The sequence below is a fragment of the Thermoascus crustaceus genome (assembly GCF_041956765.1).
Source record: "Thermoascus crustaceus strain CBS 181.67 unplaced genomic scaffold VTN00scaffold_1, whole genome shotgun sequence".
Lineage (NCBI taxonomy): Eukaryota > Fungi > Ascomycota > Eurotiomycetes > Eurotiales > Thermoascaceae > Thermoascus > Thermoascus crustaceus.
The window spans coordinates 4,802,065-4,826,950 of NW_027192527.1; the positions used below are offsets into that span (position 1 = coordinate 4,802,065).

At 52.9% G+C, this 24,886-nt stretch overlaps 11 protein-coding genes across 11 annotated transcripts; 8 read left to right on the forward strand and 3 right to left on the reverse strand.

Moving 5' to 3' along the window:
- Window positions 1-2,955: 2,955 nt before the first annotated feature.
- VTN00DRAFT_1735 (uncharacterized protein) lies at window positions 2,956-4,426 on the reverse strand (the record flags this gene model as incomplete). The annotated part of the gene is made up of 3 exons (XM_069427875.1): window positions 2,956-2,974; window positions 3,028-3,222; window positions 3,282-4,426. 3 exons carry the CDS (start codon window positions 4,424-4,426, stop codon window positions 2,956-2,958), a joined length of 1,359 nt encoding a protein of 452 aa, XP_069292437.1.
- Window positions 4,427-4,789: 363 nt separating this feature from the next.
- VTN00DRAFT_1736 (mitochondrial 54S ribosomal protein mL49) lies at window positions 4,790-5,621 on the forward strand (the record flags this gene model as incomplete). The annotated part of the gene is made up of 3 exons (XM_069427876.1): window positions 4,790-4,946; window positions 5,048-5,445; window positions 5,571-5,621. 3 exons carry the CDS (start codon window positions 4,790-4,792, stop codon window positions 5,619-5,621), a joined length of 606 nt encoding a protein of 201 aa, XP_069292438.1.
- Window positions 5,622-7,129: 1,508 nt separating this feature from the next.
- Window positions 7,130-7,354, forward strand: VTN00DRAFT_1737 (uncharacterized protein; the record flags this gene model as incomplete). The annotated part of the gene is made up of 1 exon (XM_069427877.1): window positions 7,130-7,354. The coding sequence occupies one exon, from the start codon at window positions 7,130-7,132 to the stop codon at window positions 7,352-7,354; it is 225 nt and encodes a 74-aa protein (XP_069292439.1).
- Window positions 7,355-7,409: 55 nt separating this feature from the next.
- VTN00DRAFT_1738 (uncharacterized protein) lies at window positions 7,410-10,358 on the reverse strand (the record flags this gene model as incomplete). The annotated part of the gene is made up of 1 exon (XM_069427878.1): window positions 7,410-10,358. One exon carries the CDS (start codon window positions 10,356-10,358, stop codon window positions 7,410-7,412), a length of 2,949 nt encoding a protein of 982 aa, XP_069292440.1.
- Window positions 10,359-10,604: 246 nt separating this feature from the next.
- Window positions 10,605-10,916, forward strand: VTN00DRAFT_1739 (uncharacterized protein; the record flags this gene model as incomplete). Its single annotated transcript, XM_069427879.1, has 1 exon — window positions 10,605-10,916. One exon carries the CDS (start codon window positions 10,605-10,607, stop codon window positions 10,914-10,916), a length of 312 nt encoding a protein of 103 aa, XP_069292441.1.
- Window positions 10,917-13,808: 2,892 nt separating this feature from the next.
- VTN00DRAFT_1740 (uncharacterized protein) lies at window positions 13,809-15,394 on the forward strand (the record flags this gene model as incomplete). The annotated part of the gene is made up of 6 exons (XM_069427881.1): window positions 13,809-13,963; window positions 14,035-14,076; window positions 14,147-14,245; window positions 14,306-14,592; window positions 14,657-15,320; window positions 15,376-15,394. The coding sequence occupies 6 exons, from the start codon at window positions 13,809-13,811 to the stop codon at window positions 15,392-15,394; spliced, it is 1,266 nt and encodes a 421-aa protein (XP_069292442.1).
- Window positions 15,395-15,920: 526 nt separating this feature from the next.
- On the forward strand, window positions 15,921-17,325 carry VTN00DRAFT_1741 (uncharacterized protein; the record flags this gene model as incomplete). The annotated part of the gene is made up of 4 exons (XM_069427882.1): window positions 15,921-16,022; window positions 16,107-16,257; window positions 16,321-16,975; window positions 17,037-17,325. 4 exons carry the CDS (start codon window positions 15,921-15,923, stop codon window positions 17,323-17,325), a joined length of 1,197 nt encoding a protein of 398 aa, XP_069292443.1.
- Window positions 17,326-17,344: 19 nt separating this feature from the next.
- On the reverse strand, window positions 17,345-18,202 carry VTN00DRAFT_1742 (uncharacterized protein; the record flags this gene model as incomplete). The annotated part of the gene is made up of 3 exons (XM_069427883.1): window positions 17,345-17,423; window positions 17,473-17,693; window positions 18,119-18,202. The coding sequence occupies 3 exons, from the start codon at window positions 18,200-18,202 to the stop codon at window positions 17,345-17,347; spliced, it is 384 nt and encodes a 127-aa protein (XP_069292444.1).
- A 145-nt stretch (window positions 18,203-18,347) lies between these two features.
- VTN00DRAFT_1743 (uncharacterized protein) lies at window positions 18,348-20,907 on the forward strand (the record flags this gene model as incomplete). Its single annotated transcript, XM_069427884.1, has 2 exons — window positions 18,348-18,595; window positions 18,660-20,907. 2 exons carry the CDS (start codon window positions 18,348-18,350, stop codon window positions 20,905-20,907), a joined length of 2,496 nt encoding a protein of 831 aa, XP_069292445.1.
- Window positions 20,908-22,048: 1,141 nt separating this feature from the next.
- Window positions 22,049-22,936, forward strand: VTN00DRAFT_1744 (uncharacterized protein; the record flags this gene model as incomplete). The annotated part of the gene is made up of 1 exon (XM_069427885.1): window positions 22,049-22,936. The coding sequence occupies one exon, from the start codon at window positions 22,049-22,051 to the stop codon at window positions 22,934-22,936; it is 888 nt and encodes a 295-aa protein (XP_069292446.1).
- A 731-nt stretch (window positions 22,937-23,667) lies between these two features.
- VTN00DRAFT_1745 (uncharacterized protein) lies at window positions 23,668-24,849 on the forward strand (the record flags this gene model as incomplete). The annotated part of the gene is made up of 1 exon (XM_069427886.1): window positions 23,668-24,849. The coding sequence occupies one exon, from the start codon at window positions 23,668-23,670 to the stop codon at window positions 24,847-24,849; it is 1,182 nt and encodes a 393-aa protein (XP_069292447.1).
- Window positions 24,850-24,886: the final 37 nt, after the last annotated feature.

The window sequence follows — 24,886 nt, forward strand, 5'->3', positions numbered from 1 at the left end:
TTCTACTTGGTCTAGGATTTGTCTCCCGCACAGTCAAGCTTTCCAAATCTCTTTCGGTCTCGTTTGTTGGAAGGATAAGGAAAGCCATCAGCGAAAGAGCACGACATCTCTTACGTAAGCTTTATGATTGGTGTAATGTGCAGGCCTCACCGCGGAGTTTTAAGGCGCACATTGTGCTATCGTCCTGCGCTCGCAGTTTTCCTTGCGATGCGTGTTCTTTTGGATACTTGGTCGTCTATGTTCGTTGAAGTATGGGGCCACTTTCCCCCTAACTAACGAGTCTATCTCACAAGATTATCTTTAAATTATTATGCCGACTGTAACTAGGTATGGTGGCTTATTCTCAGTTTTGTCTGGGGTGTTGCGAGGCTGTTGTCAACTCTTGATGAGGAGGATGGTGGAGACAGTAACTGGGCTTTCTGACAAGTTGTGCCTGTCGTTCTTCTAACCGCGCCTTTGATAACCGTGATTGAGTACTTATATCCAGGTGAAGCAGAAAAGCCCTGATTTTATTGAGTGATGTTCCCTCAGGATAAAAACCAATTAGTCTTTCCCAAAAACAGAAATAAAGAAGAAATATCCCCTAGAACAACCATCAACAAATGACATCAGCCAACGGCGTAGCTGCACTCCGATCCAAACTCAGACTCTGCAGATTGCACAATCAGTAGGCTCCATACCACCTGATGGAGTCATAGACGAACCAGATTACGACTACTAGCATAAATCAAGCTTGTCTGGTATTGTTGTTCTGTATGCGATATGCGCAGTCATTGGAATCAGTGTCCAGATGATCTGTCTGAACGGCTGCGACTCTCAAAATATCATTTACTCTCTCCTCCGGAGAAAATATGTATGGAATTGGTGGCCAACGACGTTTCCTTTTGAGTTGATTTCGATTATTCTCTTCTCATTCATGATTAAAAGGATCAGGGTGAAAAGAAAGCCGAGTCAACGTCCATGGTGGCTGCAAAAGACTTCACTTTTGCAATTCCTGAATCTTTTGTTCTTTTTCATCTCTCCGTTCTTTGTTCCAGAATGGCTCATGCTGTCTGTTTCTGCACTATACATCCTAACTAGTCTTCTCTATAGGTTTTTCGGGGTAAATGTTTTAATCCAAGGAACTCTTTCCCCCTCATTCCCTGCTTGAATGCTTCCCGTCCAAAAATCCCCGAGGACAACAACAGTCTCACACCATACCTATACTTAACTAGATCATGTAGAAACACCTTACTAACAATACAACATGCAGTCAGGAACTCCATTTTTTTCTTTCTCTCACTTGGTACGGGTGAAAGATCCTCCACTCTCAGTCATGTATGTACATTACATCATCATCATCATCCAGGACCCATGCAAGATTTTTCAATATGCAGAGGGTATTCGTGCTGTTGGCCGGACGTCCGGCACTGTACTGTGAAGTCGATATCAAGGGGCCGATAGTGGACTCCAGCGGTGCGATCTGTATCATGGATGATGATAGAATAGAATATTTAGATGATACAAGAATGATCCAGGTACATACATGTCCGATATATATCTCTAATTGATAAGAATTGAACATTTAGAGAACATTAGGTACACATGCCAGGCCTTGACTTCTACCTTCCTATTTTAGCAATAAGTCAGACCTTCCATCCAATCCAACTTCACCTATCAAGACTGTCCATACACGATTATAGAGCAATACGTATGATAGATACTTAGACAGATTGAGAAGGGACAGTCTTCGCTCCCATACAACTGAACGAACAATAAAGTTCTCAAGGACTCAGTAATACATTAGGTAGGCAGTAACATCACAGGTTGATGTTGTATAGGACTTTGTCAAGCCCAGCCCTAGCTACGCGGACGGACATATCATTCAACATGCATCGCTTATCACTTGCTGTGCTATGCTAAAAGGATAAACTTGCCGCGTTCTTTTCTCTTCCAGGTTCCACTACTCAGAAAACTGGCATGTAGTATAACAGACGTAGTCTTAACATAGCCTGCTCCGCTAGTACGACACCTTGGGGAAAAAAAAAACATCGTATACACTACTGAACCATATCTTTCGTTACCCTATACCCCCTGTCCAAGCAATTTACCTTGCCGCTTTTCTTATATTTTGTTCTCAGCTGGCTTTTTCTAGGGTCTGTGACCTATGAATGTTTAATTACTTTCGGATAGCTTCAAAATCACATGGTTTTAGAACGGCAATCTGCCAAGCCACCTGAACAGGAGGCATGGGTGACGAAAGATATGGTTCTCTACTGTATATTAGCCGAGCTGATGTCTTACTGGGTGCACTGGGTGCCTATGTATGTATGTGCTGTAAAAAAGAAAAAAAAAGGTATGTTCAAATAGCTGCAGACGCCCGTTGAATTCATGCCTATTGGTTAAACGTGTCGTCTATCTATTATTGACCGTCGCATATGCACCTAATGTACCACCGTACCCAATCATACACCGCATACCATTCCCAGAGGTCAATGGAAAAATGATATAACAGTCCACAGGACAATGCCATTGTGGCAACAAACATACGTGGAGAACACCCGGCACTCCACCCCCACGTGCGGTGGAGAAATGAGCCCTAGACTGACATACTAATCCAAACAGAAAATTCGTCTTCTTCACTCGTCTCTATGGACTATCCGTAACAGCATAGATCACATGAAAAATTTCGCGTGACTAAGAGGGCCACACGACACCCGGCTCATTCGAGTAGATTTTGACTTTTTTATAATCTTCCTCATTCTATCAACCCGCCTCTCAAGGTCTTTCAGGATATACAACCTCGAGAACAGCACGAAAACAAAATGTCGAAACTGAAAAAGAACAAAAGAAGGTGGACCGCCTGAACGCCAGCCCTATGCCACACTACTGGTCCCATCACTCAAGAAGCCCGCAATTCATGGTTGACATTAAAAAGAACAGAACCGAAAATAACGACTCTGTCACGTGTCATATTTATTTTGCAACAGCAGCGCTGTAATCAGAGTTAGTATCGTGTTGGAAAAATGCGGAGAAGGAACTACTAACCTCAATACTTGCGTCCTGAAGAAGGCTCCCTTCGTCTTCTCGATGACCTGCTGGTACACCGACTGCGGAGGGTGGTTCATGAGCACGGTGCCCTCCTTGTAGTCGATCTTGGCGTCGACTCGGGTGTCTCTGATGAGGTTGACGATCCACTTCTCACCCTCATCCTGGTTCAGACCGAGACGGGTAGAGAGATCCCTAAAGCCTTGTTAGTCTTCCTCTCCCACAAACGGGAAAAGTAATGATCATGCACATACTTGATGTCGATCCGCTGGTGGATCTTGCAGTAGCTCTCCGAGATGAGATGTCTCGCGGACTCGACGAAAGCATCGGCAGCCGAGACCAGGAAGAAGTCGCTGCGCAGCACTTCCTCCGCCTCACCCAGCTTCTTCTGGGCCTCCTCGAAGTCAAAGTCCACGTACAGGGCCTTGATGAAATCGGTGATCGGATCCGAGTACTCGTAGCCCTCCTGGCGCACAACCCGGATCAAATCCTTCAGCTGCTTCTGGTACAGGCTGGTGTTCTTGTGGGCCCGGCTGCGGTTGGTGATGACGGCCGCGGCGAGGTATCGCAGGATCCAGGGGCAGCTGGTCTGGATGGTGTTGATGTAGGCCGGGGAGAAGAAGAGGTCGGTCAGGACGTCGCGGGCGGGGTCGTGGTTGAAGAAGGGGAAGAGCGACCAGTGGATCAGCCAGGTCCGGTGCTGCAGCTGGCCCAGAGGGTTGTTGAATAGCCGCGTCTCGATGGAATCCTTCACCTTGTGGACTTCCTCCATAGCAGCCTCCCAGCTGGTGGTCAGGATCTCGGACGCCAACTTACCCCACGTGGCGGATGCGACCTTGTCGTTATCGGTGGACAGGACACGGAACTGGTAGAGCAGCTCAGCAGCGTTGCCGTAGCTGCCGCAGCTGTACTGGAACCGGCCGTACTCGTACAGGATGTTGACCATGTCGATGGTGACGCCATGCTGCTCCTCCAGGAACTTCAAGTTGGCGACCTTGTCGCTCCGCAGGTTGGTAACTACGCTCTCGTCCTGCAGAAGCTCGGTAATCTTGGCGCTCTCCTCCTGGTACTGCTGCAGCTTGGCCAGAACCTCCTCCCTCTTCTTCACAAACTCTTCAGGTATGGTGTCGGAGTTGTTGATCTCTTGCCACAGGTTCGCGACATAGTCGGTCATGTTGGTGTGCTTGAGAAGCTCGTATTTCGCGCGGGTGATGCTGTGGTTCTCGTCATCGTGGCCCGAGATGAATTCGAGAAGGGGGAAAACGAGGTGGCGGTCGAGGTAGGGGATCAGCTTGGGCAGCAGGTCATATTCCTTTGCGATCTCCTCTGCGGTCTTGGGCTGGTGGGAGGCGGCGCCCTTGAGCAGGGTCTCCGCGGACGGGGGCGCGTTGTCTGCCATGGTGTAGTATGGCAGTTGCAGAGACGAGGAAAACTGGGAGATGGGGAGGGGAAGACGAGGGGAAGTTGAGCGTCGGGATGTCCGTTGAATGTGCGACTTGTGGTTTTGGCGGGCGAAAATGTGAGTGGGAGGGCTGGGCGCCACGCTAGACCGGAAGCGCGCTAGGCGGGCGGGCGCGCCGCAGGAGCGTCAAAACTCCGATGTGAGAGCCGAGATAGCTGAGAGCACTGAGCACCGCAAGCTGTGATAAAATCACTGCCCGGCCATCCCCTCCTCCGCTCCACCTGGCACGGCCCTAGATCATTGACCTTGGTCATCTCGTGCTCTGTGCCTCTGTCTTTGCACCTCCTGTCTCCCTCCAGAATGGCTTCCCTGCGCCCGTACCCCTCCATATCATCTGCCGTTCGCCAGCAATTCTCTTCCGTGTGGCCGTCCTTCAATTCGACGCAGTTCGTCAAGTCGAGTAGGCCCTTCAGTACGTCGTCTGTGGTCGGCTCACAGAAGAGATGCACTCAATCGCGTAAGCTACGCTTTTTCCCCCGTTCTACTTCCCCTCTTATCTCAACCGGGACAAAGGGTAAAAAGAAAGAAAAAATCAAAAAGTTACTAACGTCGCCGTAGAAAGCCTTCTCCAATTCTCTGCCCGGCCTTCTTCCTCTAGATTAACCCTACCCTCTCGTCAATCTCGAACCTTCCTCGCAAAGCTCACCCGCAAATCTCCAAACACCGCGGAAGCCACATCGTCGCAGGCCCAGCCGGCACAGCAGAAGGAAGCCCCTCCTCTGCAGCTCACCAACCTCCCGTACTTCGTCCGTCGCACCCCATCCAACCAGCTCCCCGTGTACCTGGTCACCAAGGCCGGTGGTACGAAGCAGCAGACCAAGATCCAAAAGACAGAAGGCGATCTGGAAGCGCTCCGCAGTGATTTGGCGCGGGCTCTCGGCCTTGAGAGCGGAGATGGACGCAAGAAGAGCCCGGATGTGACGATCAACAGACTCAATGGACATATAATTGTCAAGGTACGTTCTTGACACTCTGTTCTGTGCGGCCTGAGGCCACAGTATCTTCTCTATGTCAATCACGATTGGCGGAGAAGACGGAAATCCATCTGTACCTGCATACAATACTAACCTCTATTGTACAGGGCTGGCGGAAACCCGAGATTCAGAAATTCCTCCTGGACCGTAACTTTTAAAATAAAAAAGTTCCTCTCCACTCCTCTCCCTTGATACCGACCAACCACCACGTACATCCATCCACTTCTATACTGTCCAGTACAAGCCAGAATCGCCATCCGTAAGGATCGTCTCCGCATTACGGAATTGTAACCTCTACTACACGAGTTAAGGAAAAAGCACGAAGAAAAAAGCCGAAACGATGAATGGAACAAAAAATAAGAGCAAAAAACAAAAAGTGAATTTCACGACGCACTAGGGAAGGAAAGGGAATGGAATGGAATGGAGGAGATATGACCCTGCCATCCCCCCGTTCCCTGGATCTGACTGGACTCATTGTGTGTGTTTTTTTCCGGTTATGATTCTCGGTGTCTTTAGGCGGTTCTTCTCCTTTTTCCGGTCTTGTGTACTACTTTTTTTTTACGTTTCTTTTTCTTGCTACTCTAACATATGTCACATGTACCATTTTCTTTTTCGCGACGCGAAACCTGTATATCCCTCCGATGGCACGGATCATCATAGCTGCTCTCTGTCTGTCTGGTTGGGATAGGGATCAACAGACAGACGGATGGCTTGGTTTAATCGAGCATGGACTTGAACAATTAAAAATTCAATTACAATTACTTCATATGGGTCCTTACTTTTTTTAAATGTAAGAAACCGGTAAGTTATGAGATTTGAACTTTGTAGAGTTTTTGCCTACAGTGCAAGGGCCTTTATAACCCTGAAATTCTTTTCTAATACTACCACAAAAACCAGGGAACAGAAAACCGCTGAATACCTAAATAAATAAATAATTGACTAAGACATAAATAATTGTTAGAGACAGCAGTAAGTAAGAGTAAGCACCCTAAGTGTTTTTTGTCTTTTGCTTGACATCCTAGATGGATATCATGTACATACCTACCTACCTAACTGGGATTTTGCTATTGAAACTAGCAATTATTACCAAAAGATAGACTTGGGAAAGAGAGAAAGAACATCACAGTCAGCCATTTTAAACTCTATCCGACCACATGCCCCCCTCCCACCCTACCTTTCACGCAGATCGTGCAATGGTCTTTATTGATGCCTTTGCCTATGCCCTACAATATATACATGCCTGGTAGGCGAGCCCCCACATATAGTGACTGCCGCAGTTTCCACTCATCAGCTAGGAAAAAAGACGTCAAAAGGCTCGATTACGTGGACAATAGAGGAACAAGCCACTCAGATGGACAATACTACAAAGGTTTCTTTCTGACTGCTCATAACCCTCTGAAGCCCCCACTAAAACTGGCTAAGGATGAATGACATCATCGATTTTTATACTTTTCTATTCACGCTTGGAAGGACAAACTGTTACAATGTCATATCCAACTTATTTTCTTACTTTTTGTAACTAAGTTGGCAGGTCACTTCCCAGTTATATTTCAACCCCACACGAATTTCGCCATCCCCGCCTTTTCCCAAATCGATTGCCCCACACAATGATATATTGCTCACATCAAAACAAAAGCAAAGCGGGAAAATGCCGTAATCTTACGAGATGGAACCCAACAACCGAGGTGATAAGAAATCGGAACAGACATCATGCATGGCCGCTCAAAGGGAATTTAGCATTGTACATTGTGAAACAAAGCGGTATAATACGTCATGTGGCAGCAGTCATCTCCTCGCCAGCGCCGAGAAAAGAATACTTCAGGAAAAAGAAGACAGTAAGAGAAGAGAAAAAGTAGACCCGGATAAGGACAAGGTGATCTCTAGACACTAATTCCACAGCGGATGGAAACGACGCTAGTCCTCAAAGTCGCTGCATCTGGCAACTCTCAATCCCCAAGCCCCGCATAGTCGATCAGCTGTCGAACCACACTTGGATCAACATTCGGCGTTAGCAACGCGCCCAGAAGGCTTTCCTTCTTCGGTAGTACGCCGGACGGAACGCGCAAGGCAGAAGCGCCATCCACACTCTTTGACTTCTGAGCTAACCGACGGAGGATCGTCAATCCTCGATTGATAATCGAGCTATACGCATGTGCATCTGCATCTGCCTGTCCCCTTGCAGCCTGTGACTGACGCTGGTTGACCGCAGGCACACGTTCAGTGCTCAGCAGACAAGACAGTCTAAGAAGATGTATCGCGAATCCATCGACGGATTCAAGCCAGGCTCTTGCTAACGGACCATCAGCAAAACCCGCGAGAATATCCGCCGCTAGAAGTCCCTGCATAAGGAACACCTTGCGTGCATCCGCTATAGCAAGGGGCTTTCGAGGCTGATCCGGAATGGGACAAATCGCAAGCCCAAAGGTGCGGGTCAGCAGCTCATACTGCGGTCCGGCGCCATCACCAGCAAAGATCGCCTGGTAATACATTCGGTTTGGCTCGTCCCTTGCCAGGAGTTTCGCTAAGCTGTCGATTGCGACGGGTGTGTATTTGTGAATAGTCGGATTATAAGAGGCAAACATGACGCCCTCTGGACCAACAGTTGGCGCTGGGGAAGGTGCGAACGATAGGAGGAAGTGCAGCAGGCAGAGGGCCTCCTCCTTTCCGGGCAGCTCAATCGTGTGAGCAATATTGCTCAGATATATCACGGCATCCTTCATGAAGTCTAGAGTATTCTGGTGGGTCCGTAGAAGCATGTTCCGTGTTCCCAGATACCGGATGATCGTGGAGAAAAACTTGACAACAGGAGGCATTCCCAGTTTGGTGAAGTTCGACTCCGTGAACGAGAAGTTCCTTAGAATGGTGGTGATGCAGATAAGCCTGTCAACGGCGCGGTCGAGCTCATAGTCAAGGCTGCCAAACTCGGGGACGTCGAGAAGAGATGTCATTTCCAACCGGCATCCGCGCATGACTTCCTCATACGAAGGGAGGAGCATGACATCTGAGACTTCGGCCGTGTTCTCCGCAAGCAACTCAGCCTGGTCTTCAGCACATTCCACCAGCGTCTCTACCAGGTCCTCGCAGTTGTCAAGGGATAGCTGGATAGCTGGCTCGCAGGATATAGTCGTGAGAGTATCCAAAGCCATACGCATTTCAGCATGTAATCCAGACTTGATACTCATTGTCAAAGCATGGATGTCGATAACACCAAGCTCAGAGAAACTTGGCACGTTAGGCTTCAGCCTCGCGATATCCTCACCGATTTGATACAGTTCATCCACCACAATTGGACCATGGAGTTTACTCTCAGGTAATACCATAGGCTTGAACGGGTCTTCGATGGGTTGCTTAAAGGGTACGTTTGACGGTTGTTCGAGATTTCCAGGCGTCTTTCCAGGAACCGGGGCAGGTTGTTTCCCTGGTTGTGTAGGTGAGGGGCCTGGAAACTGCACAGACGGGTCATGCGGTGGCACCGACGATTGAGACTGGCGGGAGAGACTGGATCGATGTTGGTGCTGCGGCTGCTGCTTGTTCTGCACCTTCACCTGTGGAGGAGTCATGAAACCATTTGCTGCACTTTGCTGCATATTGTTTTGCACTTGGATACCAGGCTGAGGGGAATGTGAGAATTGCTGGGGAGGCTCAAAACCTTGGCCAGGCTTCACAGGTGAGGGCTGGAAAGGCATCCCACTTGCATCGCTTTGTTGTCGTTGCGGGGAGTTGTGCTGCATCTGCTCCATAAACTGTTTCTGTTGCGAGCTCAGGAATGCCTGTTCGTATGCAGCGAGGTTCCTGTGATAATGCTCGCGAATTTCCTGTGGCGCCATGGGGTACTGCATGGGTGGAAACTGCAATTGCTGGGCGACTGCGGGCCACATATTTGCAGCCGTAACCTTCTTCGATCCACCCAACTTGAAAACGGTGGCATAAAGCTGTACCAGATTCAAAGGCTTGCCGCTAACAATGGGGTTGAGATCCAAGGGCAGACCACGCGACATCATAAACTTATGAAGCGATCTCATGAACGCTTCATGGTTGCCAGGCTTCATGTTTTGCTGCATCTGCCGTAACGCCGCCATCTGAGGGTTCATCATGGGGTTCATCCCGCTGCTACCAGGGCGTCCTGCCATGGCAGGATTAGCGGCCTGCATCTGCCGAGCTTGATTTTGGAGCTGCATCTGGTACAAACGTTGCTGCTGCGCAGCCATTGCCTGAGCTGGATAGCCTTGAGGCATGTTGCTGAACGGTGCCTGCATAGGCGCCTGTACGGCGGCGGATGTCATGGCCGGCGCGGGTGAGAACTGAGGCGCCATGCCCTGAGGAAACGTCTGTCCCGGCATGAAGGTGTTGTTTTGAGGCGTGTTTACTCTGCTACCATGGTCCGACTGCGTTGGGGACATTTGGGGGCCAACATGGGGACCAGCTGAGGAGAACGGACTCGGGGATGCGGTTCCCATCCTCTGCACGCCGTGCTGGTCAAAGTCCTGCATGATCGGTGACCGCGTCGCGTTGGCGGAGCCTCCTTGTTGAAGATGCTGATATGGAGTCGGGTGATGGGGGAACTGTGGAGCGCCGTTGGGTGGTCCTTGATAGCCCGGGAACGGAACCTGATGAGGAGTCTGCGATCGCGATGCCGGCACTGCGCCAGGCGGCTGTCTGGGCGACATCGAGAGGCCATCTTCCGGTCGTGGTCGCTTGGATGGGATCACCTGGTTGGGGTTATGAAAGCCAGGCGATACATTTCGCGGTACGCCATTAAACATGCGCTGGAACTGGTTTGCGTCCTGAGGGGTGGGAGAGGGGTGAAGGAAGGCCATGGAGGGATCGATGGTAGGGTTGAAGGCACCATTGTCATGGTTAGGGACATTCGAGGCGTCGGCAAGCCAGGCATTCATGTCGTGTAGTTCGCCCAACCCATCTGCGGAGCAAAAGCGATCAGCAACTGTTACAGACGCGGCAGTCCATCAACAAGGCATCAAGAGGAACCGCGACAACGCCATCCCCGTTGAAACCGTCTCTCTCCAGATAGGTTCAGGGTGGATGGTCACATCAGGAGACGGTCCAGACGCGTCGGGGTAGGACGGCGCATGTGTTGGGGCACGTCGCGACAGAAAGCGACTCCCCAGGCGCCGCGATGTCGTATGGGCAAGCCGAGTCTCTCAGATACAACAAGGGACGCGAGGGTCGGGGAACAGAAAGACATGTACATACCGACAAGGTTGGCTGACTGGGTTGCCGAAATGCGAGCGGAGGAAGAGGTTGAAGCCGGTTCCGAAAATAGTAGCGGTGAGAGGGAGCGACCGCGAGGAGAGGGAGAGGCCGGTCACGGGACCACGAGCGCTCAGGCAGCGAGGGAGAGGCCAGGCAAGCAGCGACCGTGGAGGAGCACGACCAAGAGACTGCAGCGGATGCTATCCCATCAGCACAGGGCAGAGGCACAGTGGACGGGCTAATAACGATGGAACAGCAGCGGCGGTGCTGTGCTGATGGATGACAGATGGCGGCTAGTGCGTGGCCACGGGGTCACGCAAGCCGAGGCGCATGGGAAGGGAGAAGCAAGCAGACGCGCGAGAGACAGCGTCAGGGGGGGCGTACCTTGACAGCGACGATGCACCGCAGAGCCTCTCTGGGGGGAAGGGAGTGGAGGCACGGGCAAGAATGGGACGGGCGTGGAGAGTCAGGCGTTGGGTGGGATAAGGGGAGGATTCCGGGACCGACAAGAGGGAAACGGAAAGATCAGAGCAGCTGTGCTGGGTGGCAAGACGGACTGGACTTTGGGACTGGACTCAGGCAGCCCTGGGTTGGCAGACGCTCTTTTGTCCGTAAGAATGGGGTTAAGCCGGAGTCTGCAGGTATCAGATCGTCCTCAAGTCTGGGAGAACGAGAAAGCAGACTTTGACTTGAGGTCTGCCGTTGGTGGCCGCCGGCCCGCGCCATCGCCCCATCCGGGCATCGCTGCACGCCGCTTAGTACGGGGTGCATACCGCTGCGCGTCGTTCCCTTTCTGCTGCTCAGTCGGTCTCTCAGGTTGCCAGCTCCTGCGGCTGCTGTCCTGCAGGTCAGTATTTAATTTTCTCTCTGCCAATTTCATCAGCACTGATGCCGCGCTCTCGCGCCGTCCACCGGTTCTGGTGCCGCCTTTTCCTGGCTTGGCTCGAGCGGATAGCGGGCGCCTGGCTCTGCTCTATCTCCAGATGACCACCGATCCGTTAGAACGGTTCTGGACCCGTTTCGTCATGTTCTGTCACGGACTCTCGTCCTTTTGCCTGCCCCCCCCCAGACACCCTGGGGGACGCGTTTCTCTTGCCAGAGCAGTGCATCCTGTCTCTCTCGCTGCGAGTAGAAGAGATTCCATCGTCAGTCTTGTCGACCCTCTGGGTTCTACGTGCCGTAGATACTGGCACCCTGAATATGCTGCCAAGTCAGGTTAGTCTGTCCGGGCCGGTATCCCATCTCCAACCACCCTCGCCCACAGCAGCCAGATCCCACAAGACGAGGCATCTTGAGCTGGAGGGGTACGAGGAGAGAGACCAAGACCATGGGGAGAGTCAGAGCAGGAGTAATGTGAAGGAGGGAGGAACGGAGTACAGGCATTCCGCGGCAAAGAGGGCGGCTGCTTCACTTTTATATGCCCTGTCCGTTCCCTCCGTCCATTTGCCCTCTGCAAGTCACAAGAGAGACAGAACAAGAGCCGCCCAACGACACGGAATCCCTTCCAATCCTTGCAAGCGTCCGCCTCGATGCGGATGCTGTCTTTGTCCCTGTCCCACCTGCCACGTCCTGCCATGCTCCACCGCCGCGACTGATTGGGTTTTTCAGACTTTCCTTAATCTGTGGAGTCGGGTCTAAACGCGGTAGCAGACTTCGCTGCCCAGGATATGGAATCCCTACAATGGTAGAACCCCAACTACGTCGCAGCACCGGAACTGTCCTATGGTCGGTAGCATTATCGCTCTCGTGAAAATGACGCAGTCTGCAGTCAGCTGCTAGTGACTGAGATGCGTACGGGAGCAGTAGTATGAAGCGCGGTCCACGCGGGATCTGCGACTTATCTCAGACTGGACTCGGAGTCTTACGAACGGACTAGACTATTGGCGCACGACCATATCCCGGAGAGCCCCTCCTCAAACGACGAAACTCGAGAGCGTCCCAGCTTTGAGAAATCACATCACAGCCTAACATTTTTTTGACTTCTCAGGCCGTAATTTCTTTCCCAAGTTTCCCTTCACCCAGGGAAACTGTGAATGGTGTGGTCCAATCGCCAAGCGTTAGGCTTCGAGATGGGCTCCTGCGGTCTAATTACTGTCGCATTCCGTTCCTGGGTCACAAATTGGAGAGCTCGGTCGCTTCCCTGTCCGGATATGTTGCTCGTTTCGAGACTTGTCGACATGCCGCAGTGACAGTTGGACTATGCTGAAACGAGGCTAACACCGTATATTTAGGATGAAAATCGAGCTGCGATTGCTTCCAGCGAGCGATCGGAACGTAACAGGCAGTCGCCGAAGTTAACTGCACAGCAAAACCGAGCCGTATCTTCTTCAAAGTAAATCGCATGTCTATTGACTGCTTCATCTGCTAGGATTTGCCTTTTTATGACGCATTTCCATTTCGATTACAAACTCGATACCCCGTCCAGTGGGGGTGTTTGTTATTTGGACTGAACTAGTGTCCGTAGGAACAGTACGTCACATCAATGGGGGATGTGAGAGGGGGAGGAATCAATCTACGGTGAAGAGCAGTATATCGTAATAGTAAATCTTGTCGTACGGAGTATGCGGCCTTGGCACAAGTCTATTGAGGGCATAATATGGAGCAAGTCTCATCCGCTTCCAGCTTTTCGGACCAGCCAGCTGAAACATGAGGTGGACCACTCAAAGATCGTTCGTTCATCAAGGAGCCCAACACAGGTTTTATATAATTAGGTACCTAGGAGTCTGCATCGGCGATCTTGATACCGCTCCGGCATCAATTTAATGGTAACGTGGTGATAGGGAGAAAGTGAACAGACACGATGATAAAAGTTTCTACAAGGTAGCTGTGTCTCTAGGTCAAGCACCCCTCCGTGGCGATGATGCAGGCAGAACGCAAGATCGATCTGGCTGGAGTCCCGGTATCTGGACAAATCACGTGACCGAGACCACAGCACTCCGTTCCCGCGCGGGTGCGCTTCCATATTATTCGCGAGGAGCTCCTGGCAAAAGCTCCAGGCCGACGGATCGACGACATCCAGCTCATTCACCCCACAACCGCCAACGCCGCTCTTCCACGGTCCAGGAGGCCCTTTCGTTACTTCCCCTCTTCTCCTTTTTAGCTTGTCCGAATTCCCTACAGATACGACATTCATCATGGGAGACGCTGCCGTTGATCATCCGAACAACAGCGTCACGCCTCACAAGAGGCCAGTTCCCGTGGACAGCATCCCGAACATCGACACACTCGAGGGCTCCACTGATGGAGGCGACGAATATGCCACTCTTAAGCGGTTGCAGAGGCATTTGGAGTATGTGTGCTTTGTTGCTCGCGAAGATACATGTCACAGAATGCAGTTTGCTGACGCAGCGGCGAAAACAGGTACATCAACCTACAAGAGGAATACATCAAAGATGAGCAGAGGTATGGCTTTGCATTCATAGAATTAGAACAGGTCTGGAGCAGGCGGGCTGATGGGTTCTGCGAATTACAGGAGTTTGAAGAGAGAGCTTGTTCGCGCACAGGAGGAGATCAAGCGGATACAGAGCGTGCCTCTGGTGATAGGGCAGTTTATGGAGGCGATAGATCAGAAGTATGTTCCCAAAATCTACGAACAAGCTGAAGGGCGCTTTTGCTAAACGTCTATCTGCAGCACCGGAATTGTCCAGTCCTCGACAGGCTCGAACTATGTCGTCCGTATCCTCTCCACACTCGACCGCGAGAAGCTGAAGCCCTCTTCCTCTGTTGCCCTCCACCGTCACTCCAACTCTCTCGTTGACATTCTCCCCCCAGAAGCCGACTCGTCTATTGCCATGCTTGGCGCACATGAGAAGCCCGATGTTACGTACGCAGACGTTGGTGGGCTGGACATGCAGAAGCAGGAGATTAGAGAAGCAGTCGAGCTGCCCTTGACGCACTTCGATCTCTACAAGCAAATCGGTGGGTGAATCTGCTACAGAAATAATGAGATCGGACGAGATGTGCATGTGCTGACAGAATCCAGGTATTGACCCTCCGCGCGGTGTCCTGCTCTACGGCCCTCCGGGAACGGGCAAGACCATGCTGGTCAAGGCGGTGGCCAACAGCACCACGGCCAACTTCATCCGAGTCGTGGGATCGGAGTTCGTCCAGAAGTATCTGGGAGAGGGTCCCCGCATGGTCCGCGACGTCTTCAGAATGGCCCGGGAGAACGCCCCCGCCATCATCTTCATCGACGAGATCGACGCCATCGCTACGAAGCGTTTCGATGCGCAGACCGGTGCGGACCGTGAGGTGCAGCGTATCCTGCTGGAGCTGCTCAACCAGATGGACGGCTTCGACCAGAGCAGCAATGTCAAGGTCATCATGGCCACCAACCGAGCCGACACGCTGGACCCGGCCTTGCTGCGTCCCGGCCGTCTGGACCGGAAGATCGAGTTCCCCTCGCTGCGTGACCGGCGAGAGCGCCGGCTGATCTTCACGACCATCGCGTCGAAGATGTCGTTGTCGCCCGAGGTCGACCTGGACTCCCTGATCGTGCGCAACGACCCTCTGTCTGGAGCGGTCATCGCGGCCATCATGCAGGAGGCGGGTCTGCGGGCGGTACGGAAGAACCGCTACAACATCATCCAGTCGGACCTGGAGGATGCATACTCGAGCCAAGTCAAGGGGGCGCAGGAGGCAGATAAGTACGTTCTCCGTGGGTTCCTTGCGTGGGTGCACATGCTAAACCGATGTCTACAGGTTCGATTTCTACCGCTGAACAGGGTGTTTGGCGCAGGTACCTGGGGTCTTGTGCATGGCGAGAGACGATATGGATGTAACATGAATGTCAGACAGATCACATATAATACAATGAATGTTCTTCCGACCGAATGCAGCTCTTATGTAGCGCGTAGATGCTCGTAGGTTGTCAGTGGCGGCTGGCTGCGGTACCTGGGGGTGCCAAGGTCCCTTGCCTGGAACAGGCACCAGCGTTCCCGGAGTCTATTCGTCATAGTGGGCCGGCAGGCTGGGCTTCCGGGCGTGACAGCAAAGCAAGGCCAGCAGATCCGCAGCTTGATCCCTGCCCACGTCGTGGATCCTCCCCGCTGTTTCGCTCTCCGGCGGTCACGCCTACACCCGCTAACCTACCCTGTGACGAACGCGGCATTGCCCTCCCAACCATCCCCCTATCTCTATCTCTATCTCTCTCGTCATCGCCGTCGACAATCAAGTACCACTGCATCTCCCCTTCTTTTCTGTTCATTCGCATCTCGTGTCTGTTTTTTGCCTAAGAGACATCCATCATGAGGACTGTCTCCCTGCTCGCAGCTACCGCGCTGCTGGGCTCCGCCTCCGCCGGTGTACACAAGCTCAAGCTCAACAAGGTGCCGCTGTCGGAGCAGTTCGTAAGTCTTCACTGGTCTCCATCGTCGTTGTCATCATTATCCTCGTTATTGGAATCGTTTAGAGTCTGACAGACTGCTGTGCAGGAGAAGCACGGCATCGACTCCCATGTCCGCGCCCTGGGCCAGAAGTACATGGGATACCGCCCTTCCTACAATGAGGACATGTTCCAGGACACCTCGTTGAAGACGGAGGGTGGTCACGATGTTCTCGTGGACAACTTCCTGAACGCTCAGTGTATGTTCTCTATCCTTGTCCTTGGCAGAAGGGTTGATCGCAGGAGCTAATGCGTCATTGTAGACTATACCGAGATCTCCCTCGGTACTCCGCCCCAGAGCTTCAAGGTCGTCCTTGACACTGGTAGCTCCAACCTGTGGGTGCCATCTTCGGAGTGCGGCTCTATCGCCTGCTACCTCCACAACAAGTACGACTCGTCTGAGTCATCTACCTACAAGAAGAACGGCTCGGAGTTCAGCATCCGCTACGGATCCGGCAGCCTGAGCGGCTTCGTCTCCAATGACGTCCTTCAGATCGGTGATCTGAAGGTCAAGAACCAGGACTTCGCTGAGGCGACCAGCGAGCCTGGCCTGGCCTTTGCCTTCGGCCGCTTCGATGGCATCCTGGGTCTGGGCTACGACACCATCTCCGTCAACAAGATCGTCCCGCCCTTTTACAACATGGTTAGCCAGAAGCTGGTCGACGAGCCTGTCTTCGGCTTCTACCTGGGCGACACCAACAAGGACGGTGACCAGTCCGAGGCCACGTTCGGTGGTGTTGACAAGGACCACTACACCGGCGATCTGGTCAAGATCCCGCTTCGCCGCAAGGCTTACTGGGAAGTCGACCTCGATTCCATTGCCTTCGGTGACTCCGTCGCCGAGCTGGACAACACCGGTGCCATCCTGGACACCGGCACTTCGCTCATTGCTCTGCCATCCACCCTTGCTGAGCTTCTGTGAGTCTGTCCCTTTCTATCAGCGCGTTTGAATGTAATCTAAATACTGACTGTCTACCAGGAACAAGGAGATTGGTGCCAAGAAGTCGTGGACCGGCCAGTACTCTGTCGACTGCGACAAGCGCTCCTCTCTGCCTGACCTTACCTTCAACCTGAGCGGCCACAACTTCACCATCGGACCGTACGACTACATCCTTGAGGTGCAGGGCTCCTGCATCAGCACCTTCATGGGCATGGATTTCCCCGAGCCGGTGGGCCCGCTTGCCATCCTGGGTGACGCTTTCCTCCGGAAATGGTACAGCGTGTACGACCTGGGCAACGGCGCCGTTGGCCTGGCCAAGGCCAAGTAAATGATGGACCATTCTATTGTCATGAGACGAAGACTGGACGGATGAACATATACATGTCGCAATAATGGATTGACCCAGAACGGTTGTTGTGAGAATGTCTGAGGCAGGGGCGGTGCCTTCCGTATTCTATCCGTAGCGCGCATGAACGTTGGAGTGCAGAGCCCCATGATTTCAGTTGCAGAGTGATCTGGACATGTCATTTTGCCTATGGAGTATACGTAACAGATTATGGTTAGCGGTGGAGGATCTCCCAGAGCGTCTCCGATGTTTCGTTCCTTGTTTTGCAGTCGAGTTTCAAAGTTTTTGCACCGCTTTGTTGAGTAATTAAGCACGTATTCATTATCCCAATAGAAATGTTGCCGAAAGAGCTAAAGATGGCATGTAAAGAAAGATAAACAATGCATGCGGTGGCGAGGAGCTGTGCAGCGATGGAGCCGGCGGAGCGCCAGTCACAGGCCAGGCGGGCCGCAGCTCTGAAAGGCCCAACGGCCGCTCGTGTTTTTCCTCTCCGCCCACGGATCTCTCACTGTGAGCCGCCGCCGGCGATCGCTGGTTATCTTCGAAGCTTCCCCGCGCACGAACCTACAGACACGCCGACGCGCGCGCTTTTCTTTCTTGGGGCAATTCCTTTCCCCCCTTCCCCAATCCCCACGCTGTCTGCACCTCTTGCAGCAGAGCTGCATCTCCGTCTGCGCTTCCTGCTTCTCTTACTCTCCTCGTGTCAGCCATCGAAGCCTGCGTCGCGCTGCTGTGGCGACTCTCCACGACGTTCCGCTTTCCCTACACCACCGACCTCCCTCGCTGTCACAACGTCCCGAACCTTCGCCTCTGCGCCACGGGGAGGGTGATGGCCGACTAACTGGACCTGACCGCTCATTCCTCCCGCGACATTGGTCTCTGCAGAGGGGTTTTTGAAGAAACAACAAGGCGCGAAAAAAAGTCTTTTGCGGTGAGCGGAGGAGGAAGAACAAAATAAGAAAAAAACAACAGAGGGCCTGAAGTCTAAGGGAAAAAAAGGGAGCATGCTCCTCCGATTGCCGCCCACCCTCCACTACCCGATCACCGTGACCTCGTTGCTCAAGAAGCCTGGCGACACGGTCCGGCGAGATGAGCCCATCTTCTGGTACATCTACCAGACCGTCGTCACCGAGGGCGACGGCCTCGGCAACAAGATCGAAGTCCGGCGGGATTTCCCCACCAAGTTCGAGTCCACCGTCGACGGGGAGGTTGTCCAGTGGAAGATCAAGAAGGGAGATGTCATTGAGGAACCGTAAGTCTCCTGTCCCTTGTCCATTCCGTTACCATTCCGCGGGCTGTGGGCTAACTAGCTGCAGAATCAATGTCGTAGAGATCGACGAGCCATGTGCGCATGAGATCCAGTTCGGAGGAATGTGCGCGGAGTGTGGGAAGGACATGACCGAGGCCACCTACAATACCGATGTCATGGACTCGATGCGCGCCCCCATCCGGATGGTTCACGACAATACTGCGCTTACCGTCAGTCAGAACGAGGCCACACGCGTGGAGGAGGATGCGAAGCGTCGTCTGTTGGCTTCCCGAAAGCTCTCGCTCGTCGTCGATCTGGATCAGACGATCATCCATGCGACCGTTGACCCGACTGTGGGAGAGTGGAAGGAGGACAAGAACAATCCGAACCATGAGGCTGTCAAGGATGTGCGCGCGTTCCAGCTTGTCGATGATGGACCTGGTATGCGCGGGTGCTGGTACTATATCAAGCTACGCCCGGGACTGGAGGAGTTCTTGCAGAATGTCTCGAAACTCTACGAACTACACATCTACACAATGGGTACGAGGGCCTATGCGCAGAATATCGCCAACATTGTGGACCCGGATCGTAAGATCTTCGGGGACAGGATCCTCAGTCGCGACGAGAGCGGGAGTCTGACGGCGAAGAACCTTCAGCGTCTGTTCCCCGTGGACACGAAGATGGTGGTTATCATCGACGACAGGGGAGATGTGTGGAAGTGGAGTCCCAACCTCATCAAGGTCTCTCCGTACGATTTCTTCGTTGGCATCGGTGATATCAACTCCAGCTTCCTGCCAAAGAAGCCGGAATTAGGGCCCGGGCCCCCAGGTAGCAAGGTTGCGCCCAAGCCCGCGAACGAGATAGAGCCTGCGACCCAGGCAAAGCCGCATGTCAACGGCACACGAGTGAGCGCTGATCCAGAAGCGGAAGTTTCGGCGTTGGAGCAGCTGGTCACCATGGGCGGTGGCGACAACCCGGCATTGCTGCACGAGCAGACAACGGAGCAGGAGGAGACTATCATGCACCAGGTTGAGGACCGTCCTCTTCTTCAGAAGCAGAAGCAATTGGATGCTGAAGACGATGCCGCCGCGGAGGCGCAGGCGGTTGCGGAAGGCGCCGAGCCCGGCATGGAGGAGACGCCAGATTCGACGCGGCAGCGCCATCACCTTCTCGAGGATAATGATACTGAGCTTTATCATCTACAGGAACGGCTGGAGCGGGTGCATCGGAAATTCTTCGAGGAATATGACCGGAGACGCTCACAGCCGTTAGGAGGCCGGGTGGCGGCTTTGAAGGGCGAAAAGGCACCACCGAAGGACAAGGATGTGGACCTAAAGCTGGTCCCGGATATTAAGGTTGTCATGCCGCTGATCAAGCGGCAGGTTCTTGAGGGGGTGGTCCTGGTGTTTTCAGGAGTGCTTCCACTCGGGACGGACACGCAGAATGCTGATATCTCGCTGTGGGCGAAGAGCTTCGGTGCCGTTATCGCCCAGAAGATCAGCTCGAAGACGACCCATCTGGTGGCGGGGAGAAACAGAACCGCCAAGGTGCGGGAGGCCACGCGGTATCCGAAGATCAAGATCGTGACGACTCAGTGGCTCCTGGACTCGCTCACGCAGTGGAAACACTTGGACGAGGATCCTTATCTGGTTCCCGTCCACCCTGAGGATAGAGGGGAACCGATCCTGTCGGTCAGCTCCCCGGGGTCGAAGGACGCGGCAGAGAGCTACCTCTCATCGTCAGAGGAAGACACGGGTGTGTCGTTCACGGACGAGGAAGATGACGACCTAGAAGGGGCCGACGAGGAGATCCTCAAGTCGGCCGGGCTGACGGAGCATTCGCCCATCGGGTACGATGCGGAGCAGCAGGCCGCCGTGCACGATGAGCTCCGGGAGTTTCTGGGCAGTGAGGATGAGAGTGAGAGTGACAGTGATCTATCGTTTTTGGCCGGTGAGCCACCGACGCCTACTCGAAAGCGCAAGCGTGAGGAAGGCGATGAGATTGAAGATGAGCTTCGAGAAGGGGAAGATGAGAGCGTCGAAGGCAAGGAGGAGCCGGCACCTAGCTCTCGGCTAGCGCAGAGGATCAAGCTCTCCCATGAGCGGAGTACCGGTCTGAAGGAGGTGGCCCATGCTGGTCTCGGCGAACCGGCGGAGACGCCAACTGAACCGGAGGAGGTCGGCGAAGAGGGTGGTGCAGGATACCCGGACCCGGACGACGATGACGATGAGCTGGAGAGGGAGATGTTGGCCGCTTTTGAAGAGGGCGATTATGACGAGAAGGCGGATGAGGACGTCACGGCCCAAAATGGGTAGAATCGTCTAAGACGACCCCTTTCGACTGCAGAGTACGTCCTTGCGCCGCCGTACATAGACCTCCCTGCTCCGTTCACCCCGTACATATGCATGCCTGATACCCTGTCGGACGATATCGAAGCAACCTATCCTTCTCGATCAGCCTGTCACTTCTCTCTTGTCTCGTCTCGTCACGATGTTCAGTTGTGCACGGATCGTCTTGTCACTCCGTCTCAAAAACAAGATCCTCCTCGATATCCTCCTCTCTCGCTATCTGTTCCTATCAGCATCAACATCTGCAACTGCAAAGCATAGCGATGGCGTTTTTGGGCGTGTGTCGTTTTAAAGAATCCCCTCTGCTCTCGATGGCTTCACTCGGAGTCGGTTATTATTTCTTCGCGGATTTCTTTAAGATAAGAGAACCCCTTTGACGATCGATCACAATGTGTCGACGCTTCTTTCCGGTTCTGTTTTATTTACATCTGGCGTGTTTTTTTTTTTCATATGGCGTGCAGCGTTGTTGATGTGCTTTTATCTTGTCTTATCTGGTGTTTTATCAATTCCATTGTCATGTCGGTGTCGGAGTCATTGTTTCTTCTGATCTTGTTGTTTATCTAATGGTGCTGGAGAAATTTGATTGCGGCGGGGTGGCGAGCCTCCTGTCTGTTAGGGCTAGCTGAGAGCTCTCGCCCTACTTACTAAGTATTAGCTTCATTGTCATACCATTAGGAACAATACCATATCGTCTGTACTATACGAGTGAGTGAACTTAGTGGAATGAGAAGTTGATTTGAAAGGATGCGTCGCTTGATAGAGGTTGCTAGGATCCTTATGGATTAGCTACATTACCAAAGTCGGAAAATTAATGATTCTGTACAAGGTAATCTTCCAAGTTGGTCGCGTGAGCTTCCCCTCGAGGTCTTTCCCTGATGCTTACTGTTGGCCTTGTTGAACTTGTGCAGTAGCACTCGTAGGCAGCAATCGAGCTTGCAGCAACTGTCAAGACATTTGAGGGAGACGTGCATGCTTACTAGTTTGCTATAAGATGAAAAATAAGTTCGACCATAAAAGAAAATTCTGATACCTTTTATCTACTATTCAGCTCCCTCGTGACTTGCAGCATATCAACAAAGGGAACCTTACCAAGGAACGTTATTGCAACATGACCATGGAATCTGTTGACATCCCTGACGACTTCCTGCCTCCTGAGGCACCTCACAATGCTCATTCACAAAGCATTGACTTCACAGCAACAGATCCACGCCTCCCCAGATACAAAAATCTCTTTGCAGCCGTCATAGACGATCTTTTCACTGAGTCGGAATGCAAAGAATTGATCCGTCTAGCAGAAGCGACCACCATCACCACCGCCACCTTCTCTGGGGACTCCGCTTCTGCAACGACGACTCCAACCTGGGAGCGGGCCATGATCAATGTCGGGAACGGAAAGCAGGTTCTGGCGACCGACACCCGAAATTGCGGACGGATCATCTGGGACAGCCCTCTCCTGGCGCAAAGGCTCTTGGACCGGCTGATGCCGTTCCTGCGGGACTTTGGTATGGAGAAGATCGAGAACCAGCCCCTCGTGACGGGCCTCGCGGGACGGAAAAATGTCTACCATCTCTCCCGGCTCAACGAGAGGCTCCGCTTCCTCAAGTACGAAGGGGGCGAGTATTTCCGTCCGCATTGGGATGCCTTCTACGTGACGCCCAGAAAAGAGGAAATATCGTACTACACCATCCATCTGTATCTGAACGGGGATGGGGAGCAGGATCTCGAGGAACTGACGCGGGAGAAAGAAAGGGTGGAGGAGAAGGGGGATGGGGAGAAGAACGTCAATGGAGACCCGGCGGGCAAGCTTCTCGGCGGGGCGACATCCTTCGTTCCCAACTTCAGGGAGGAAGACAGGGCCGTCCGGATCTTCCCCAAGACGGGGTCGGTTCTCGTGTTCCAGCAGAACAATCTGCTTCACGGTGGGGATCCTGTGTTTCGAGGAACAAAGTATACGATGAGGACGGATGTCATGTATAAAAAGCAAGCCATATCTTGATGGCGTATCACATTTGTTGGGCGTTGGATGACTGCATAGTGTTATGCATATGTGGTGGGCTTGCAGTGACGGTGTATTTCTGATGCTCTAGTCATGCTACCATTACATCCCGATATTATTGATTGTGATAAGAGCAGTGAATTGCATTTTCGCATTTCTGGTAATCAATTGTACTGCGAGGACATGTGGAGAAGTGGAGGGAGGAGAGGACAATAATAGGGACGGGACTTGAACATCTGGAAGGGAGAAACCGGTACGGAGTACAATATACAAGATTTATCTCTACCAAGTGATGAGAATATAGGTACTATAATAAGTGTCTTTCTTTTAAAATAGTCTGCGAGCAGTTTTAATCATGCAGCTGACACCATGGCCACTGGCCAACTCAACATCCAATAATCATGATAGATAAGATAAGCAGGCGAGAATTATTATCTTATCAACTTTCTTGACTTCCATTTTTGGCGATCGATCTGGACGCGTAAATCCGCGGCCGCGAGCACGCGATATCGTTGTTGCTAACACCGTTATCAGCAACGAGTGCGCTCACTTGATAAGAGCGGCGGACAGTGTTGAGGTATAGCCTCATATGGGCCAACGGTGGGTGATTCTCAGCTGCGAAGTCAAGCGTATCTTCGAGGCATCTCCTTCGGCGCATTGATTTATATCACGGTGCGGAGTTTCTTTTATGCGGCTCCGCGGCTTCCGCCGCGCCTGCGATGGAAAACAGAATGTCCGAACACTCCAGCCCTTGTCAACAACGTTCACCAGCAGCAGATCAAATGAGACGGAGGACGCGGAGATCTCTCGTCCAACTTGCCTTCTTCGGTGTCATACTATTTCTTATCCTATTCCTTAATCGTCCCCAGTCAAACAAGAAGACCTTCGCATGGACTAAAATTCGCTACAAGACTACCTCTGCCACGCTGCCCGAGGCTCGCGGCATCTGTCCCGGCCTGGCAGGTAGCGAAAAGCCGGCATTAGTCGTGTCACGAGTTGCAGCCGACGGCGATTCCAGCTGGTTCGATGGGTTGGCCCATTTGTACCACCTATGCGTTTACACGGCCGACGCGCCGGCCGACAAGAACTCAAGGCATCTACAAGTGCCCGCGAATCGCGGGCACGAGGCCATGGCATATCTAACATTCCTGATTGACAACTACGCACATATCCCCGAGGCCGGTGTGGTGTTCGTGCACGGCTCGCGCTGGTCTTGGCACAACGATGCGCCCGACTACGACAACGCAGCCCTGCTCGCCGCGCTCAATGTGTCTGCGGCACTCGAGCCATGGGGATACCATAACCTGCGTTGCGACTGGAGCGCCAGCACGTGTCCTCCCTCGACGCCACCGCAGGGAAGCCTGGAGACGTCTCTGCAGGCTGTGCTGGACCCGTGGGACGCCCGCGCGGTATCTGATAAGGCGCTGCCGCGCGCTCTCGCGGCCCTGTTCGGCGGCGATGAGTATAAAGGCAGTGGGGAATTACTTCTAGGTCGCACTGATGCTGTTCGCGCGCAGTGTTGCGCGCAGTTTGTCGTTGCGCGCAACCGTGTGTGGCAGCATTCTCGTGACGAGTATGTTGCTTTGCGACAGTGGCTGCTTGACGGAAGTAGCGATAAGCACTTTCGGAGTAGCAATGCTGCACCGAGCGACGACCGCGTCGCAGGCCGAATTCTGTCATACATCTGGCACATTCTGTTCATAAAGCAAGGTGAATCCACCGCTCAGAGTGCATATGGTGGTGTCGACCTAGAGCGGCTCAATGCAATAGCATGCCCGCGCGCCGACGAGTGCTACTGCCGCCTGTATGGGCGTTGCAATCTTGAACACTGCACAAGAGGTAGTTGCTACGGACAGTATCGCGTGCCGCCAGACTTTAGACTTCCCGATGACTGGGCGGCCATACATTCGTGAGCTACACAGCGTGGAATTTCTATCTTCAGGGCTCCTG